This window comes from Gopherus evgoodei, chromosome 21, assembly GCF_007399415.2.
Source record: "Gopherus evgoodei ecotype Sinaloan lineage chromosome 21, rGopEvg1_v1.p, whole genome shotgun sequence".
Taxonomy (NCBI): domain Eukaryota; kingdom Metazoa; phylum Chordata; order Testudines; family Testudinidae; genus Gopherus; species Gopherus evgoodei.
In genome coordinates this window covers 13,544,662-13,563,055 of record NC_044342.1, presented here as the reverse complement: position 1 = coordinate 13,563,055, position 18,394 = coordinate 13,544,662, and the positions used below count along the sequence as shown (strand labels likewise).

General features: G+C 41.5%; 1 protein-coding gene across 1 annotated transcript in view; it reads right to left on the bottom strand.

Annotated features, from left to right (window-relative positions):
* Positions 1–15,313, bottom strand: part of LOC115638114 (cytosolic phospholipase A2 gamma-like) — a 40,535-nt gene extending 25,222 nt beyond the window's left edge. The window contains exons 1-6 of the mRNA XM_030539695.1: positions 15,285–15,313; positions 14,835–14,951; positions 9,609–9,751; positions 8,234–8,432; positions 4,326–4,443; positions 3,305–3,445 (exon numbers count right to left, since the gene is read on the bottom strand). Coding sequence (XP_030395555.1) covers positions 3,305–3,445; positions 4,326–4,443; positions 8,234–8,432; positions 9,609–9,751; positions 14,835–14,951; positions 15,285–15,308 — 742 coding nt within the window. The 5' untranslated portion in view covers positions 15,309–15,313. The remainder of the gene's footprint in view (positions 1–3,304; positions 3,446–4,325; positions 4,444–8,233; positions 8,433–9,608; positions 9,752–14,834; positions 14,952–15,284) is intronic.
* Positions 15,314–18,394: the final 3,081 nt, after the last annotated feature.

Here is an 18,394-nt window from a genome sequence, read left to right as displayed (position 1 = left end):
ACACATGTCATTGTCTTCAAATAATCCTTATATGGCATTTTGGGCTGTATAAGTAGGAGCATTGACAGTAGATTGAGGGACGTGATCATTCTCCTCTATTCGCCATTGGTGAGGCCTCCTGCGGAGTTGTGTGTCCAGTTTTGGGCCCCACACTACAAGAAGGATGTGGAAAAATTGGAAAGAGTCCAGCAGAGGGCAACAAAAATTATTAGGGGGCTGGAGCACATGACTTATGAGGAAAGGCTGAGGGAACTGGGCTTATTTATTCTGCAGAAGAGAAGAATGAGGGGGGATTTGATAGCTGCTTTCAGCTACCTGAAAGTGGGTTCCAAAGACAATAGATCTAGACTGTTTTCAGTGGTACCAGATGACAGAACAAGGAGTAATGGTCTCAAGTTGCAGTGTGGAAGGTTTAGGTTAGATATTAGGAAATCTTTTTCACTAGGAGGGTGGTCAAGCATTGTAATGGGTTACTGAGGAAGGTGGTGGAATCTCCTTCCTTGGAGGTTTTTAAGGTCAGGCCTGGTCTACACTATGCGTTTAAACCGAATTTATCAGTGTTAAACCGATTTAACGCTGAACCCATCCACACAACGAGGCCCTTTATATCAATAAAAAGGCTCCTTAAACCGGTTTCTGTACTCCTCCCCAATGAGAGGAGTAGTGCTGAAATCAATATTACCATATTGGATTAGGGTTAGTGTGGCCGCAAATCGAAAGTATTGACCTCCGGGCGTATCCCTCAGTGCACCATTGTGACCGCTCTGGACAGCAATCTGAACTCAGATGCACTGGCCAAGTAGACAGGAAAAGCTCTGCAAATTTTTGAATTTCATTTCCTGTTTGCCCAGCCTGGAGCTCTGATCAGCACGGGTGGCCATGCAGTCCCAAATCCAAAAAGAGCTCCAGCATGTACCATATGGGAGATACTGGATCTGATCGCTGTATGGGGAGACAAATCTGTTCTATCAGAGCTCCGTTACAGAAGACGAAATGCCAAAGCATTTGAAAAAAATACAGAGTCCACATGACAAGCGTAACGGAAAGCCAAAGAATCAAATGGACGTTCATGGAGGGAGGGAGGGGGTACTGAGGACTCCACAGTCCCCGCAGTCTCCGAAAAACATTTGCATTCTTGGCTGAGTTCTCAATGCCTTTAGGGTCAAACACACTGTCCGGAGTGGTTCAGGGTATATCTCGTCAATTTACCACACCCCCCTCGTGAAAGAAAAGGGAAAAAAATTGTTTCTTGACTTTTTTCAATGCTATGGCGTCTGCCAAGGAAATCCAGGGGAAAAAGGTGCGAAATGATTGTCTGACGTTGCTTTCATGGAGGAAGGAATGAGTGATGACATTTACCCAGAATCACCCACAACACTGTTTTTGCACCATCATGCATTGGGATCTCAACCCAGAATTCCAATGGGCAGAGGAGACTGCAGGAACTATGAGATAGCTACAAGATAGCTACCCACAGTGCAACACTCCGGAAATAGACGCTAGCCTCGGTACATGGAAGCACATCGCCGAATTAATGTGCTTAGTGTAGCTGCGTGCACTTGACTTTATACAATCTGTTTTACAAAACTGGTTTATGTAAAATCAGAATAATCCCATAGTGTAGACATACCCTCAGACTTTGACAAAGCCTTGGCTGGGATGATTTAGTTGAGGATTGGTCCTACTTTGAGCAAGGGATTGGACAAGATGACCAACTGAGGTTCCTTCCAACCCTGATATTCTATGATTCTATGATTAAGCTTCTAAATCACAATCTCAAAGCCCATTGAATTTGTATGGGATTTAAGTGCCTAATTGTCCTTCATCCCTTTGAAAATCTCCTCCCTACATACCCATGCATACACACACATACACAATCCTTTTAGACCCTTTGGAAATTCCCCATCTAAATAAATAAATATAAAGAGGAAGACATGCTTACACTGTTATATTAACTAATAGGAAGATTAATGTTCCTGGCAGGGATTTACAAAGGAGACCATTGGGAGTTCAGTGAACAAATTCCACTCACATTCAATGCAAGTTGGGCTTCCTAAGTTCCCTAGGCTCCTTAGAAAATTCAAGCTCTAGCTACAGAGCAGTAGCTTAGGCATTAGGACACCGGACTTCTATTCCTTCACCCCCCATTTCTGACCTTCATGACCTTGGAGAAGCCACTTCCCCTCTCAGTGGCTCAGTTCCCTTCTATGTAAAATGGGTATCTTGATACTAATTTTTGAAAAGCATATTGATGTCCATGGATGGGATGTGCAATCTATATAAATGCTAACATTTCAGCAAGATCTAAGTGGGTTGACAAACAGATGAGATGGTGGAAGAAGGGTGAGCAAAGGGGATTACATGTGAGTGAATGTCATGAGTGAGGTGGAAATTATGGTGTGGGTACAGAAGGAAGATTTAATGGGGGGAAGGAAAGCTGAGTAGGTACAAGCAACTGGCAAGGGTGCTCTGAAATCGGGATGGGACCTACGGGACTGGGTGTCTGGAAGCATTCCTAACAGGTCTATAATATGAGGTAGATCTCACGCTGCATTAGAATAATGTGGCTGACTTGTTGCCCTAGATTTGAGGGGTGTGTGTACCCCAGAATTTGATGAAACCAATTGCAATAATATTATATACATTTAGCCATCAGAAATTAAAAAAAACAAAAACCTAGAACACCACATAGTTAAGGGTTAATTTGAACAAACAGGGCTTCTTGAGGCTAGATCATATGCCAGCTGTAGGTTTGCAGCTTCTGCCTTTAATATAGAAGTTTATTATGACTAAGTTTTTTAGGAAAGTTAGTTGACAACTAGTTTTTTGATGTTGGAAGAAGTGATGACCCAGAAGGGGTCAATATGATCCATGTATTTTGTAAAAGTTAGTTGTAAAGAGGGCTAGATAATAGAGTTTACTTTGGGGAAATTCTCTGCAGCTATCCAGAGAGATGTTTTTCATGACACCATACTCCCCAGTAGGGAAGCACCTTGACATCACCACCCTGCTGCAAAGTACTTAATACCATCTCAGATTCTAGATAACGATTTGGGATGTTCTAAACCTATTGCTTATGTTTGGATGTGTTTAAATCTAATAAATTGTCATTTTAGTTAAGAGCACGCTTGCTTGTATCAATCATTTCTCAGATGAAAATTGATGTGTTCCCATTGATTTATTTCTGATAATGCCTGGAGTGAAACAGTTAAGTTACCACTGCTTTGGGTTCTGAAAACCCTTGGTAACACACCTGCAATACATATCTATCTATTGGCTGAGAATCAGGGACTTGAATGCTTACCTTGCAGGTAGCAGATACTTTTCTCTTTGCTGTTATCTTTCAACTTCCCATTCTCGAATTTGCTTCCCAAGTCTTTTGTGCACACAAATGCCCCTAGGCCAGGAAAGCCAGACTCATGAGGAGTGAATTCAAACCAGGTGCCTGTGAAACATAGATAGGGTTTATTAAAAAGGCCCTTTCAAGTGCCAGCTTCTTGTTGTCCCCTTCTTGGATGATTGTAATAATTTCTCAATTCCCTGGCCACTCTGTTTGCTCTAACAGGGAATCCTACCTCTCTTTTCACTCTGTTTCTTCACCTCGTGATGATTTTCAAGTCATTTGCTATGATGATCTTCTCCATCTAGTGTTTCCTCTTTGGGCCAGCATGTGCTGTCCTTGGATATCCCAGAAGCCTGTGGAGCCAGCACAGCCTTCCTCCACCCTCCCTCCAACCACCTATCTCTAACTCTGACCCAAAAGTATCAAGAAAAAATTACTCATAATGAGTCAAATCTAAAAGTGATATATTTAACTGCAGAGCTAATCAAAAAATGCAAACATTTCTGAAGTTTTCCAAGTTCTTTTCATTTCTGAAACTGTTCCTCATTGGGCAATTTACCACAAACTTATCTGATAGACATTTATATTGAAAATATTTTTCAAAGTCACAATTGAAACAATTTTGGGAATTTTTCATTTACTGAAAAACCTGTTTGTTTTTGTTGGTTTGTTTGTTTTTTGCTTTTTTACAATGAGGAACATCAATAACCATTTTGGTAAAATCCTTGATAAAAAATGTGATAGATAGATAAATGTGAGAGGTTTATGCAAAAAACCACCACATTTTCTAAAAAGGCCATTTTTAGACTAAAAAAACACATTGTTAGATTGCATTCAGTTCTATTAAATAGTGACTCCACCTAGCAGTGTTTACAGTAGTAGAAACGGCAAGAAGCAACATCAATATTTATTTTTCCATCAAGTACTTGACATTTCAGACATGGTTTCTCTCACTAATATCACCAGTGTGTTATGGTTTTACCTGGGCTGTTTTCATCTGCTTTATGTGATATCTTTGATTCCACTGCCGCATAGATGGGATAAGGATTTGTCCCACTTGTGGAGGCATCATCTTGTTGAGATAACATGGTCTGATCATACTGGAAAGTTAAGAATTGATGAGCACAGAAATACACAAATGTCGGTGATGTTCCCAGTAATTCTGTTCCTGGCTAATTAGTTCAGGCTAGGAATTAGAAAGACCCTTTTTTCTGAGACCATCATCATCTTCATCATTGTTCCCTAATTCTAGTGTGCATTTGTTCTGTACCTCATGGAAACACCCTACACCCCATGTTCATCCTTATAATATGATTGTGTGGTATCTAATGCAAACTTTGTCATGTTGGGTGTCTTTGGAAGGCCCATGATGCACTGAGCATTGTTGTTACAGTAATGTTACAGTTTATAATTGCATGTATATAGTTATGAGCCTGAAAATGTGTTTTCATGGCTTAAAATAAGCCCAGGCAAAAACTTTCCAAGAGCGGAGAGGCAGTTCACACCTCATCAGGACTTGTATGGGGCGAACCCAGCCCAGCCTTGCAAGAACAAAGGATGATGGCCTAGGCAACAACAAAAGGATCTGTTGGAGTCTCAAGTGAGTCACCCCCCTTCCTTTAGTCAATTTGGGTCTGTGTTGAATCACAGAATCATAGAAGATTAGGTTGGAAGAGACCTCAGGAGGTCATCCAGTCCAACTCCCTGCTCAAAGCAGGACCAACACCAACTAAATCATCCAGGTAATGCTCACCTAACTCTGAAGGTGGGGCAAAGCCAAGAGGGAAGAAAGAACATGATAAAAGTGAGAGACGTTTGCCATCCTCTTCCAGTGTCTTCCACTTACATCTACAGACACCACCACCACCAAGCAATTGAAGTGCTGATCAAAGGGGAGAGCCTGGCTGAAGGGCAACCAGCCAGCTGTGGTGAAAAGCATATACATTTGTAAGGGCATTGAAAGCGTTAAGATCAGCTTAATATCAGGGGATAGCCATGTTTGTTAGTCTGTACCCACAAAGCCAAAGAGGAGTCCAGTGGCACCTTAAAACTAACTGATTTACTTGGGCATAAGCTTTCATGGGTAAAAAACCCACTTCTTCAGATGCATCTGATGCCTCCGTAGAAGTGGGTTTTTTACCCACGAAAGCTTATGCCCAAATAAATCTGTTAGTCTTTAAGATCAGCTTAGAATGTGTTTTGCTTTTATTTCATTTGATCAAATCTGACTTCAAATTGACTTAAAATCTTTAGTTTAAATCTATCTTTGTAGTTAATAAAGTAGTTAATAATAACTGCTTGTTAGTTTTACTTGAAGCAGTGCATTTGTTCTGGAGCGTGTCAGAGACTCCCCTTGGGATAACAAGCCTGGTACATATCAATGTCATTGATAAATTGACAAACTCATATAAGCGTGCAAAGTACAGCGGGCATAACTGGACACTGCAAGACTAAAGTTCCTAGGGTTATCTCTGGGACCGGAGATATTGGCTAGTGTCATTCGGTTGCACAATTCCAGGAGCAGCTTACATGCCAGAGGCGGTGTGTGAACAACCCAGGAGTGGGGGTTCTCACAGTAGAGCAGGGTAAGGCTGGCTCCCAGAGTCAAGGATTGGAGTGACCTAGCAGATCACCAGTCCAGATAACACCAGAGGGGAACATCACAGCACTGTATGGACAAACAACAGGGTATTTACAGTCCATGGTCGTGACTTTCAAATAGACCTAAGGCAATTCGACCCAGATTTAAAAAAAAATATTTAGGCACCTGAAGATGCAATTAGACACGTAGTGGACTTTCCAAAAGCACCTAAGCAAGTAGATGTCTTGAGATATGTCTATCCTGGAGAAGGAAGGTCTGATTACCAGGTGGAGATACACCAGCACTAACATGATAAAAATATCAGTGTAGCTGAAGCAGCATAAGCAGAGGGAGGGAATAACCACCTTGAGAATGTACCTAAGTTCTAAATCACAGCTCAAGTGTGTATGTCTCCTTGAACTAGGAATTAAATTTCCAGCACCAGTGTAAACATAGCCTGAGTTTCATCAAAATTAATAGTAATTAGGGAGCAGCAGTGGCAGAAAATGGTTTTCAGTTAATAGTAAATTCAATTAAAATTCATTTTCATAGCATTGAAATTATTTTTGAAGTCAGGTCAAATTTGTTGAATTCTTCCATCTGAGAAAAAATGGTAAAAAAGTTTAAATGCTTTATTTTGGCTGTTTTGAAATGAAACATTTTAAAGTTTTCTTTTGGAATGTTATTTCGCTTGAAAAATTAGGTAAATTGAAAGTAAAAGTTTATAAGAAAACCCTCTGTCAAGGCTGATTCCCCACTCTGGCACTTCGAGTGCGGAGGGTGGGGCCTGCAAGGACTCTAAAAATTAATACTGGCCACTCCAGGCTTGTATTAAACTCCCAAAGTTACAGCTTTTCGCTGACCTTGGATTGGTAGATGCTGCCACCACCCAAGTGCAAAACCCTTTTGGGAGCCCAGGAAGGTGCACATGGGAATTCCTTCCTGTGGGTTACCCGCAAGCCCTTTCATAACCCCACTCTGGGGAAAATCTGAGAAAGGAAAAGAAAAAAAAAAGAGATAATCTGTTGCCACCAGCTAACTAAAACATGTGCACAAACCTCTTAAGACACAGAAATCCATCCTGTTCTTAAAAAAAAAATGTAAATTTTAAAGAAAGAAAGAAAGGAAGGAAGAGAAATACATCTGGACATTGAGGCTATTTCTAGGTTTTAAAAGAGCAATTACAAGGATTAAGCACCAACAATAGCTTTCTTGAGATCCAGTTTAAAGGTTACAAGCAAAACAAAAGAGATTAGCACAGAGGAATCCAAAAGCCATAAAGAAATAAAAAGAGATAAACCTAATAGCATCTTCCTAGATGATTTTTCATACCTGTCCCCAAGCTTCTTACAGCATAGTTGCTGCTCTGTCCACCTCTGCCCCCGAGAGAACAACAACAGACAGATAAAGGGGGATTTTTTTTCTCAATTTTAAAAAGTTCTAGCTTTCCCATTGGTTCTTTTGGTCAGGTGCCCACTCACTTCCTTTTACCTATCCATCACAGTGAGACTTTTTAACCCTTTACAGGTAAAGCAAGTAGAGAACAGCTACTAAGAGGGATTTTATAGCTAACTGGCTGAGTGGGTGTCCATAAAAGGGAGCTACTCTCCACCCTTCATGTATCATACCCTCCAAAAATGACCAGAAACCAATCAAAAAACAAACAAACAATCAAAATTTGCAGTTGAATAATTTTTTAGAAAACCATCCAATGCTGTTTTAAAATTGTCAATGATGGAGAATCCACCACAATCCTTGGTAAATTGTTCCAGTAGTTATTATTCCCATTATCTAAAATGTATACAGTTTTTCTCCAGTCAGAATCTCTCTAGTTTCAGCTTCTAGCCATTGATTTGTATTAGACATTTTCTCTGCTAGATTGAAAAGCCTAGTATTAAAAAAAATCAAGACTGTGATGGAGACTTTTATGCCTTCTAGCTCTCTTCATATTCTGGAAAGTCAAGGATTTTGGGATCATATGCTAGAGTGAGATTTCCAAAACCACCTAAGGGATTTAGAGGCCAAATTCCCACTAGTTTTAATGGGAAATGGGTATCCAAGAGAGCCTTGAAGTCCTCTCTTTAGAAATGCTCAAATGCCTCAGTGATCTCTTAGAGCTTATGGGAAGAGGCTGACATTTACAAAGTTGCCCGAGGGTTCAAATAGCTTCAAAAATATTATCAGGAGTTATTATTATACTTCCACGATTTTGTTCTTGTAACCAAGTACTTTTAAGAAAGTGGGGGAGGGATACATTAAGTAAATGCATTGACTTTTCCGTGGAACTCTGGATTTACACAGCAACCCACCTGCTTCAATATTTTATAGACAACGAAAGAGGCCCAGACATCAGTCAGAGAGAAGAGTTCATCTTTAGCTGCCTGGCACACAAGAGAGTATGCCTTATGAAGATCCCATGAAGATTTGGAAAGTGTATCACACAGGCGTTCTTCCAAGTCCTGTACTTTCTCTGTCCAGTCCTTGTCTTTGTAGAGGGTGGACATGCACCTTTTAATGAACCAAAAAGGATATGGCTGAGACTAAGGGAATAGGATGGGGAATTCCCTTCCTCCTTTTAATCTTTATACCTTTTATTTTTCATATAGGGAATTCTAATTATCATCCTGGCATTGTAACAAATCTGTGATTTAACAAGGACTTTATTCACGGCTGTCTGTCATCACGGCCGCTGGGAAATGTATGGCCATAACAGGGATAGAGTAAGACCCTCTGTTGAATACCAAGACCCCTATGATGTATGCATACATCATTGTGACTCTACCCAACAGAAGGCAGTGGTGAACATACTAATCAGGCCATTCTGAGTGTGACCCAGAGTCCAGGGCTCGGGCCCTTCTTGAGCTACTGGGCAAAATACATTGGAGTACAAGGTATATGACATGAGGAGGAGCAATTGATCCCTCCCAGCAGCAGGCAGTGGTAACATACACACATACACACACAGAACCCATTTCAATACGTCACCCTTGAACACCCTTCGCATTTTCTGCCACCCTAGTTCACTTCAATGGGGTGACTCTCAGAGTAAAGTTCTACTCATCAAGCACGAGAAAGAGAGAGGTTTCTGAAGATTTTCCTTTCCCCATCTCTTTCTTCGTTGACAACTCCACTCTTTTTGCTTCCTCCCAAGCCTCAATACTGGGGACCTGTTTACATGTCATTTCAGCTCTGTTTCACTTTGCAAGCTTTTCCAGTCTTCTCTGCTTAAAAGTGGGATTTCCAAAAGTGACTTAGGAATGCAAGTCAAAGGGTCAGTCACAGGGTATGTCTGCCCTGCAATCAGAGGTGTAACCGCAGCATGAGTAGACGCAAATGCACTAGTTTTGATCAAGCTAGCATGAGTGCCAATTACAGTGAAGCTGAAGAAGCATGGATCTCTGTGAGGAGTTGCTGAGGGTCCTAGGCAGCCTTGTACAGCCCATGCTGTAGCCCCAGAGCTTCACTGCTATTGATGTCTGAGCTAGCAAGGTTAAAGCTAGCTCAGATATGCCTATGCCGGTTACATCATATCCCCTGTTTGCAGTGTACACATACCCTTAGATAAAATCTCACCCATAAGGAATTGAAAATTTACAGAGATAAATAATAATAGGAATGCTCCAGTGGGCACCAACTCTGTTCAGGAAAACTGGCTCATTCTCACTTCTGCTGACATGCACCTACCAGGTAGAACCCGATACCCCACACAGATACAGGACAGCATCCAACAGGCCCTGCTTCTTCATCTCCACCAAGGTTCCTTGAAGGGCTATCATGGCCCGCAGACCTCCGCCTGATCCTAAGATGGTGATATTGGGCATGTTATCCTTTGTATCCTGGGTGAGGGAAAAGAGTGAAAGACAAATGAACTATCAATGCTGAGGCATCTCTGCTATTCAGCTCTTGGTATCCTTTCAAGAATTTCACACAGAATCTCAAGTTCCAAGACTTGTTTGCTTATGTTGGGAAGCATTCCTTATCAGGTGCCCAATGACCTGTGTCCCATGATGACTCAAGAGCAAATGCATTTTACCCTGCATATTCCCGTATCTCTCAGGGCCCTTTGAAACTCATAATAAGACAAAAATAGCCATATTGGGTCAGACTAAAGGTCCATCTAGCCCAGTATCCTGTCTTCCAACAGTGGCCAATGCCAGGTGTCCAAAAGAGAATAAAAAAAAAGAGGTAATCATCAAGTCATCCATCCCCGGTCGCCCATTCCCAACTTCTGGCAAACAGAGGCTAGGGACACCATCGCTACCCATCCTGGCTAATAGCTATTGATGGACCTATCCTCCATGAATTCATCTACTTCTTTTTTGAACCTTGTTATAGTTTTGGCCTTCACAACATCCTCTGGCAAAGAGTTCCACAGGTTTGACAGTGCTCTGTGTGAAGAAATACTTCTTTTTGTTTGTTTTAAAACTTCTGCCTATTAATTTCCTTTTATGACCTCTAGTTCTTGTGTTATGAGGAGTAAATAACATTTACTTATTTACTTTCTCCACACTAGTCATGATTTTATAGACCTCTATCATATCCCCCTTAGTCATCTCTTTTCAAAGCTGAAATGTCACAATCCTATTAATCTCTCCTCATACTGAAGCTATTCCATATCCCTATATCATGTCTGTTGCTCTTTTCTGAAACTTTTCCTTTGTGTTTAACGTCTTATGCTCCAACCAACAGACCAGAATTTTCAGGGATGCAAATTAGTGCCTACAAGGCATTTCAAAAGCAACTAAGCAATTTAGGTTCCTAATTTTACTGTCCTCCATGTTGACATCCCTTGCTCTCAATAATTCATGGGAGTAAGTGTTTGTTTGTTTATTTGTTTGTTTGTTTGTTTGGACAAACTTGTAATATAGGACTGATTTTTTTTCCCCATTTTGAAGCACTTGGAGGAGAGGAAGGTGATCAGGAACAATCAGCACGGATTCACCAAGGGCAAATCATGCATGACTAACCTGATTGCCTTGAATGATCAGATAACTGGCTCTGTGGATATGGGGAAAGCAGTGAATGTGATATATCTCGACTTTAGCAAAGCTTTTCATAGAATCATAGAATATCAGAGTTGGAAGGTACCTCAGGAGGTCATCAACTCCAACTCCCTGCTCAAAGCAGGACCAATTCCCAACTAAATCATCCCAGCCAGGGCTTTGTCAAGCCTGACCTTAAAAACCTCTAAGGAAGGCGATTCCACCACCTCCCTAGGTAACCCATTCCAATGATTCACAACTCTATGAGTGAAAAAGTTTTTCCTAATATCCAACATAAACCTCCCCTCTGCAACTTGAGACCATTACTACTTGTTCTGTCATCAGGTACCACTGAGAACAGTCTAGATCCATTCTCTTTGGAACCCCCTTTCAGGTAGTTGAAAGCAGCTATCAAATCCCCCCCCCCCCATTCTTCTCTTCTGCAGACTAAACAATTCCAGTTCCTCCAGCCTCTCCTCACAAGTCATGTGCTCCAGCCCCCTAATCATTTTTGTTGCCCTCCGCTGGACTCTTTCCAATTTTTCCACATCCTTCCTGTAGTATGGGGCCCAAAACTGGACACAGTACTCCAGATGAGGCCTCACCAATGCTGAATATATGGAAATGATCACACCTCTCAATCTGCTGTCAGTGCTCCTACTTATACAGTCCAAAATGCTGTTAGCCTTCTTGGCAACAAGGGCACACTGTTGACTCATATCCAGCTTCTCGTCCACTATAACCCATAGGTCCTTTTCTGCAGAACTGCTGCCTAGTCATTTGGTCCTTAGTCTGTAGCAGTGCATGGGATTCTTCAATCCTAAATGCAGGACTCTGCATTTGTCCTTCTAGAATCTCATCAGATTTCTTTTGGCCCAATCCTCTAATTTGTCTAGGTCCCTCTATATCATACCCCTACCCTCCAGCATATCTACCACTCCTCTCAATTTAGTGTCATCTGCAACCTTGCTGAGGGTGCAATCCACACCATCCTCCAGACCATTAATTATTAATTAATGGTTAATATTAATTAATGATTAATTAGTGGTTAATTAATGAATGGTTAATATTTTTTCTAACCAAGTTTTACCTTGAGTTTGTAAAGAATTTCAATCATGTTATTGAACATGATTTGATTAAACCATTTCTGTTATACAGCAATACTAGCTGTAGTAAGACAGAACCAAGGATGGGGACCTCTTGGGATGCAGTCAGCGATGTTTGTATCATCCCTTCCTGCATCAACTTTGAGTTGAGTTGTGATATTATTGACATAAATTGCAACCACTATTATATATTTGGAACATATATTATACAAAGGTTGTCGTGTGAAGTGTCTATGAAGAGGTTATGATTTGCTGGTTATTAGTGTGCTATCTGTATGCATGTATCATTTTTGTGTTTAGAGTTATAAGTGTTGGCTCTATACTGTCTGTATTTCAAATTTGTGCTATATTTCTGGGTGACACCCAGACAACATGGCCTCCGCACTGCCTAACCTGCTTGATTGCCCATTATGGAGGATCAGCTATACACGTGACCCATTGAGAGAAGTCAGATTCCCTTTTGACTCAGCAAGGCATGCAGGGACATGCCTATTGACCAAACTCTGAGGTTTTTCCATGCCATGTGCTGGGTGACTTGTGGTTGGAACAAAGAAAGCACAAGTCACATGGCAAAAGGACTATAGAAGCCAAAAGCAGCATCTCCATTTTGTCTTCAATTCTGTTTCTGACCTCTGGAGGAACCTTGCTATAAACTAAAACTTTGAACAAAGGACTGAACAAGCTGGGGATGTGCTCCAGAGACTTGATTTAAGCCTGCAGCATATTCCATCACTGCCACAAGCCGGAACCAAGAACTTTGCCGTTACTGTATGTAGTTGATTCCATTTAACCAATTTTAACTCTCAGCTATATTTCGTTCTTTTGTTAATAAACGTTTAGTTTTTAGATTCTAAAGGATTGGCAACAGTGTGATTTGTGGGTAAGATCTGACTTGTACATTGACCTGGATCTGGGGCTTCATCCTTTGGGATCAAAAGAACCTTTTATCTTTTACTGAGGTATTGGTTTTAATAACCATTCATCCTCATAACGAGTGGCATTGGGGGTGATACTGGGAAACTGGAGCATCTAAGGGAATAGCTTGTACGACTTATGGTTAGCCAGTGGAGTGACACCAAAGTCCTCTCTGTTTGGCTGGTTTGGTTTGCCTTAATAATAAAGGAAACCCAGCCCTTGAGCTGTAACTGCCCTGCTCTAAGCAATTTGTCCTGAACTGATACTCTTAGTTGTGTCCTGCCAGAGACAGCATCATTACAAATGGTTACCAAACCCTGAGCACCAAAAAAACACCCAGGTCACTTTCCCTTCAGATGAAGGAAGAATACTGTGAAGAGGAAGCAGTGGAAGACTCTTAGGCTGAGATTTGCAAAGCTGTCAGTGGGGAAATGTTCCCATATATGTGAGGTCCACAGGAGTTCACATCCCTCTAAGGACTGCCATTTTTCAATGATGGGTAACAATCCTGTGATGTTCCTCAAATTTCTCCATCATGCCAGCTAACAGAGTAACCATGGGGGGTGGGCAGCAGCAGTTGGATTTTGCCCTCTGTAAGGTTCAACCAGCAGAGGGGGCTGTGATATATGTAGAAAGTATGTTACATAGTCACTATTCATTACTCATATTAGTAATAAGTCAGATAAGTATTAGTAGCTCAACCAACTCTGTCCCTCTAATGCTCTCTGTGCACTACAGTGATGGCTCTAATCTCCCCTTCCCATCTGTTCTCTGCTGCAGGCTCTGTCTGGCCTGAAAATCACAGCGCTATATACACACACACTGCAAAGGGTTTTTAGGAAGCACTGACTGAATTAGGAAGCACTGACCTGACTTCATGTGAGCATGCAGCTCTCTAGAGGTTAGTCTCAGCAAGCCCCTTACTGATCCTTCAGCTGAAGGGGTAGGGGCTTGTGCTTTTAGCACTGAAGGCCCCCAAGTTTGAGCCTGCCAAAGGACATAAGGTTTGTATGTCTGTAGCCATGGGTTTCCTTCTTGGTGCTTTGGGAATGTTGTATTTCAAGGGGAACATCTCCATGGGGCAGGATTTTTAAGGCATTTCCTCCCACCGTACCAGGCACCTCAATCACCATCCACATGACTAACATCCTATATTGTTCTCCTTAGTGCCAAGAGGCATGATGGGCCGCTATATTACGGGGAGACTTTGGCAAACCAGTAAAGTGCCTGAAACCACTATGGCTTATTGTTAAAGACAGCCTAGTCAGCAAGCTGTTAAAAGCAAGTCTCAGCTTGACCAAGGCAGAACGGGAGGGGGGATTTAGGATATCATTGAAAGGGCGGCTTGACCCCACTTCCTTCCTGATAAGAATTGAGTTAAAATTGCTGATACATGCGTTTTCAAAGAGTAGGAAATGTCTCAGGAATGTCTATTGAGGTCTCAAGGCTGAAAGTTCTGGAAAGACCCACACCTGGTTAATCAATAATCAGAAGGAACCTCTTGCTTGAAACTGCTTACTTAACAAGGTTTCTTTAATTACTAATGTATAAATAAGGGGGAAAAGCTTGAGCCAGGTGGGACTCATTTTGGGACTGGCCTCTCCCTCTAGATGCATCTTCTGTTCCCCAGCAGCAGACGGGCTGCCGCTGTATCACTTGAAAGCCACACTCAGCTTTGGTAATTATCAAGGGTTGGGGGTGTTTTATTCACTTGTTGTGGCCATGTGTAAGTGCTTGAGACTAAGTAAAGTTTAGCTTTAAGTGAAAGCACTCTTGTGTTGTCCTGTTTGTGCCAGCCATCTATTGGTTGGATGGCCGTGCCTCCCCTGAGTTATTTCCTGACACCTCCTCGCATAGACTAAAGTTACCAAGATCTCTGGGTTGAAAGAACCCCGGGTAACACCTACCTCATCACGGGCAATGCCAAGGCTCTTGAGGCACTCCAGAACTTTTTCCTTTCTGTTCTCAGTGGCTTCTTTCTCACCTGCCGAGAGCTCATGGGAAAGTCGGACACATCCACCATCCTGCCAAAAATAAAATACAATAAAATATCTCATCTCTCCTAAGGCTGCCATAGTGCGGAGACATGGGAACTGTGCACAAATAACACCAGTCCCTGGCATTTTCCCAGGATTTACTCTTTGCATCTGTATTATGACTATAACTGGAAACCTCAGCCAAGGTTACAGGTGGAGGTGGGCAAATGACTGATTTTTCCCTTCACTGAAGTTCTCAGAAATTGGGAAATAAAGTTGGCTTTGGTTGAATGAAATTCAAAAATTGTGAAAGTTTTATCAGATTGAAAGAAATCTACTCTGGGTAGAACAAAACAAGTTTCTGTAGGACAAATTATTTACCTTTCTCCATTGAAACCTTTTCATAGTTTCTTCCATATTTCCCCGTAGAGCTCCTGGTGATGTGGAATTCTTTTTTCAGTGACAAATGTACTCTTCAGGGAGTGCCTCGATGGGAGGACCAAGTCAACCTCTAACTGTTATTTTTTGTGGCTGGTTCAGAGAAAAGGAACATTTAGTATCGTCCCATAGGGATATTGAGTGGAATTTTAAGAGTCTAAGGGAGTTAGGAGTTGAAATCCTATCTCCACCTGGAAATGTAAAAGAAAATAAGCTAACATGGAGTGTGGTTGGTTTAGAGGTTCCACTTTCCAAATACAAATAAGAGAGAAAAAATGGGTGGTGGTGATGAGGTTCAGATTTAAAACAAAAAAACAAACAACAACAAAAACCCACTGACCCTAGTAATAACATTTCTCTCCTGCTACAACAGAAATTGATGATGGTTCATGTTCCCAAGCCTCCCCTTCCAATAACATGTATATATGGGGGAGAGAGAGGGAGAGGGGTGTGTGGAGATAGCCAGATAGACATCTCTGATCTTGGTGTGTGCCTGGGAGAGCAGGAAACAGTAAATCACTGGTTGGAAACCTTTAGGTGAGAGAAAGAGCTGAGAAAATAGACACAGCCCCCATTCCCCATTTGGGGCCTTGTTTATTCTGGTTCCATTCAGCCCAAGTGCCAAGGTGTCAACCTGACTTTTAATTTTAAAGTTACTTCCCTGTGAAAATTTGGCAGAGGGCATTGTAACTGGTAGACTGACAGCAGTCAGTTTATATGGAAATCAATTTAGGGCCCTTGCAGGCTCTAGGAAGCACTCTAGAAGTTAAGGTGACAAACCTCATTGGAATTCCCTCTGCTCCTTTTATAACTCCAGCCCTTAATTGCATTCTGCGAAGCTCTGTCCCCACACCTGCGGTTTGCTCAGCTTACATTTCTGAACATATGTTATTGTGTCTGTGGGCAGGTATGTGAGTGTGAGTGTCTAGATCCTGAAGAATGTGAACTCTGGATCTGCACTGGTGATTTTCTGCTTTTAAACAGTGTGTGTGTGTGTGTGTGTGTGTGTGAGAGAGAGAGAGAGAGAGAGAGAGAGAGAAAGAGAGAGAGAGAGAGAGAGAAAGGGATGGGATTACTGTCTCCTGCTGGAGACGACACAGCTTGGCTGACAATGCTCCATGAACCCCATACAGAAGGCCCCCAGGAACACACTCAATTTGCAAGTCTTTTTTTTTTTTTTTTGCATTTAGGTGGTGGCAGTGTTTACCAAGCCAAGGTCAGAGAAAAGCTGTAACCTTGGGAGTTTAATACAAGTCTGGAGTGGCCAGTATTAATTTTTAGAATACTTGTGGGCTCCCAACTTCTGCACTCAGAGTGACAGAGTAGGAATTAAGCATTGTACACATCAGTAATACCACCTCCCTGCTCATCACTGATATACCCCTGTAGGGAGATTGAGACGTGACAGTATATAAGTACCTTCATGGTCCAGTTAATTAATTTAAATAAATTATGTTCTGATAGAGAATATGACAGGAGCATCACATGATCTCCAATTTTGCAAGTATTCTCTTTTTGACCTTTATCAAGATAGACTTTTTTGCCTTCTGTTTGGATTTTCCCAGTTTAACAGCCACCTGTAAGTGAATCAGATTAAGATGTTTTTGTCAGTGCTTGCAGGTAGATTTCCAGTTTGATTCCCTCTAGCTGTGTGCCATTGGAATGCTACAAAAGGTGCTCTGGCATTCACATTCTTCACCCAGTTGTCATCTCAATGTATGTATGATCTGTGGAGGCATCTGGAGTTGCCCTGAGTGTCATTTAAATGATTGGAGTCAGCATATCCCAATTGCATCCATTGGCATCTACCAGTTTCCACAGCATTAGTTTGATGATGCTATTTGTTCACTCCACCATCTCTGATGATTGCGGTCTATATAGATTATGCAATTTTTGTTGCACTCCAAGCAACTGTAAACACCTTGTAACGTTCACTCAGTAAAATGTGCCCCTCTATCTGACTCTATCCTTGTGGAGAGTTTCCAATGAGAGAAGCATTGTTCCAAATATTTTGGTTGTGGCTAAAGCAACATTTGCCTTAAGAGGAACTTTTTCCATCCATTTGGAGCATGGGTCAATAACAACAAGAAGGTACTGGTTTCTTCTGATCACAACAGATGAACTCATTTATGGAAAAGCAATATGTTTCTGTGATTTTTATTCTGGGAGCTATTACTGTGAAAAACTGGGTCAAGGTTTTCCCTTGATCAACATATGGGCACATATCAGAGTGCCCAGAATACAACAGGGCATGAGGCAAAGGATATAAGGTCTGTACTCGGATCACTGTTATATCTTTTCCCTGCAACAACAAAGTCCAGTTTGTCAGTTTAGCCTTGGACAGATTTCCATCCTTGATTCAATTATAAAACAAGAGCTGGAGAAGGGTGTGCGTGGAAGGTAGAGCTATTGGGTTTAAACCAATTAAAAACACAAACTGCTTGGTAGCCTAGCCGGAAACCAATACATATTTTTCACAAATGGAATAATTAAGTTCTACTACGCTCATTCTTCTAGGGTCATAGACTATTGGCTTAAATTTCCATGCTTCTCGTTAGAAGCTACTGTTGCAAGTTCAGTTGCACTGAGAGAGAGTGGTCAGCAAAGATGCTTTTATTACTGTTTGCTTCAATTTTAAAAATCTATTCATATGCTGGTCTATTCAGGCCCAAGCAATCCCTTTTTTCAGAAGTTTGTACAGTGGACCTGCAATGGAAGAAAAGTTAGGAATGAAGTCTCGACAGTATCCCGCCAATCCTAGAAAAGATCATAAAGAAATTATATCAGTGTGCATAGGCAATTTTTGAATTGAGTTCACCTTCTGTTGAGCTCTTGTTCCATCTCCCTGAGACAAGGTAATACCTGAAAAAACTTTTGTGGAGGAAAATTTCCTCCTATGATTATAATAGTCACTGAAATTCTTTCACACACATACCAATGTTTAGCAAAAGCTTCTACATATTAAGTCACTTATTCATGCACATTTGCCTTATTTTTGCAATGTTTGCCTTTGGAGGGAAAAACTGCACAGGGCCTGTTGGCTTCATTCTATC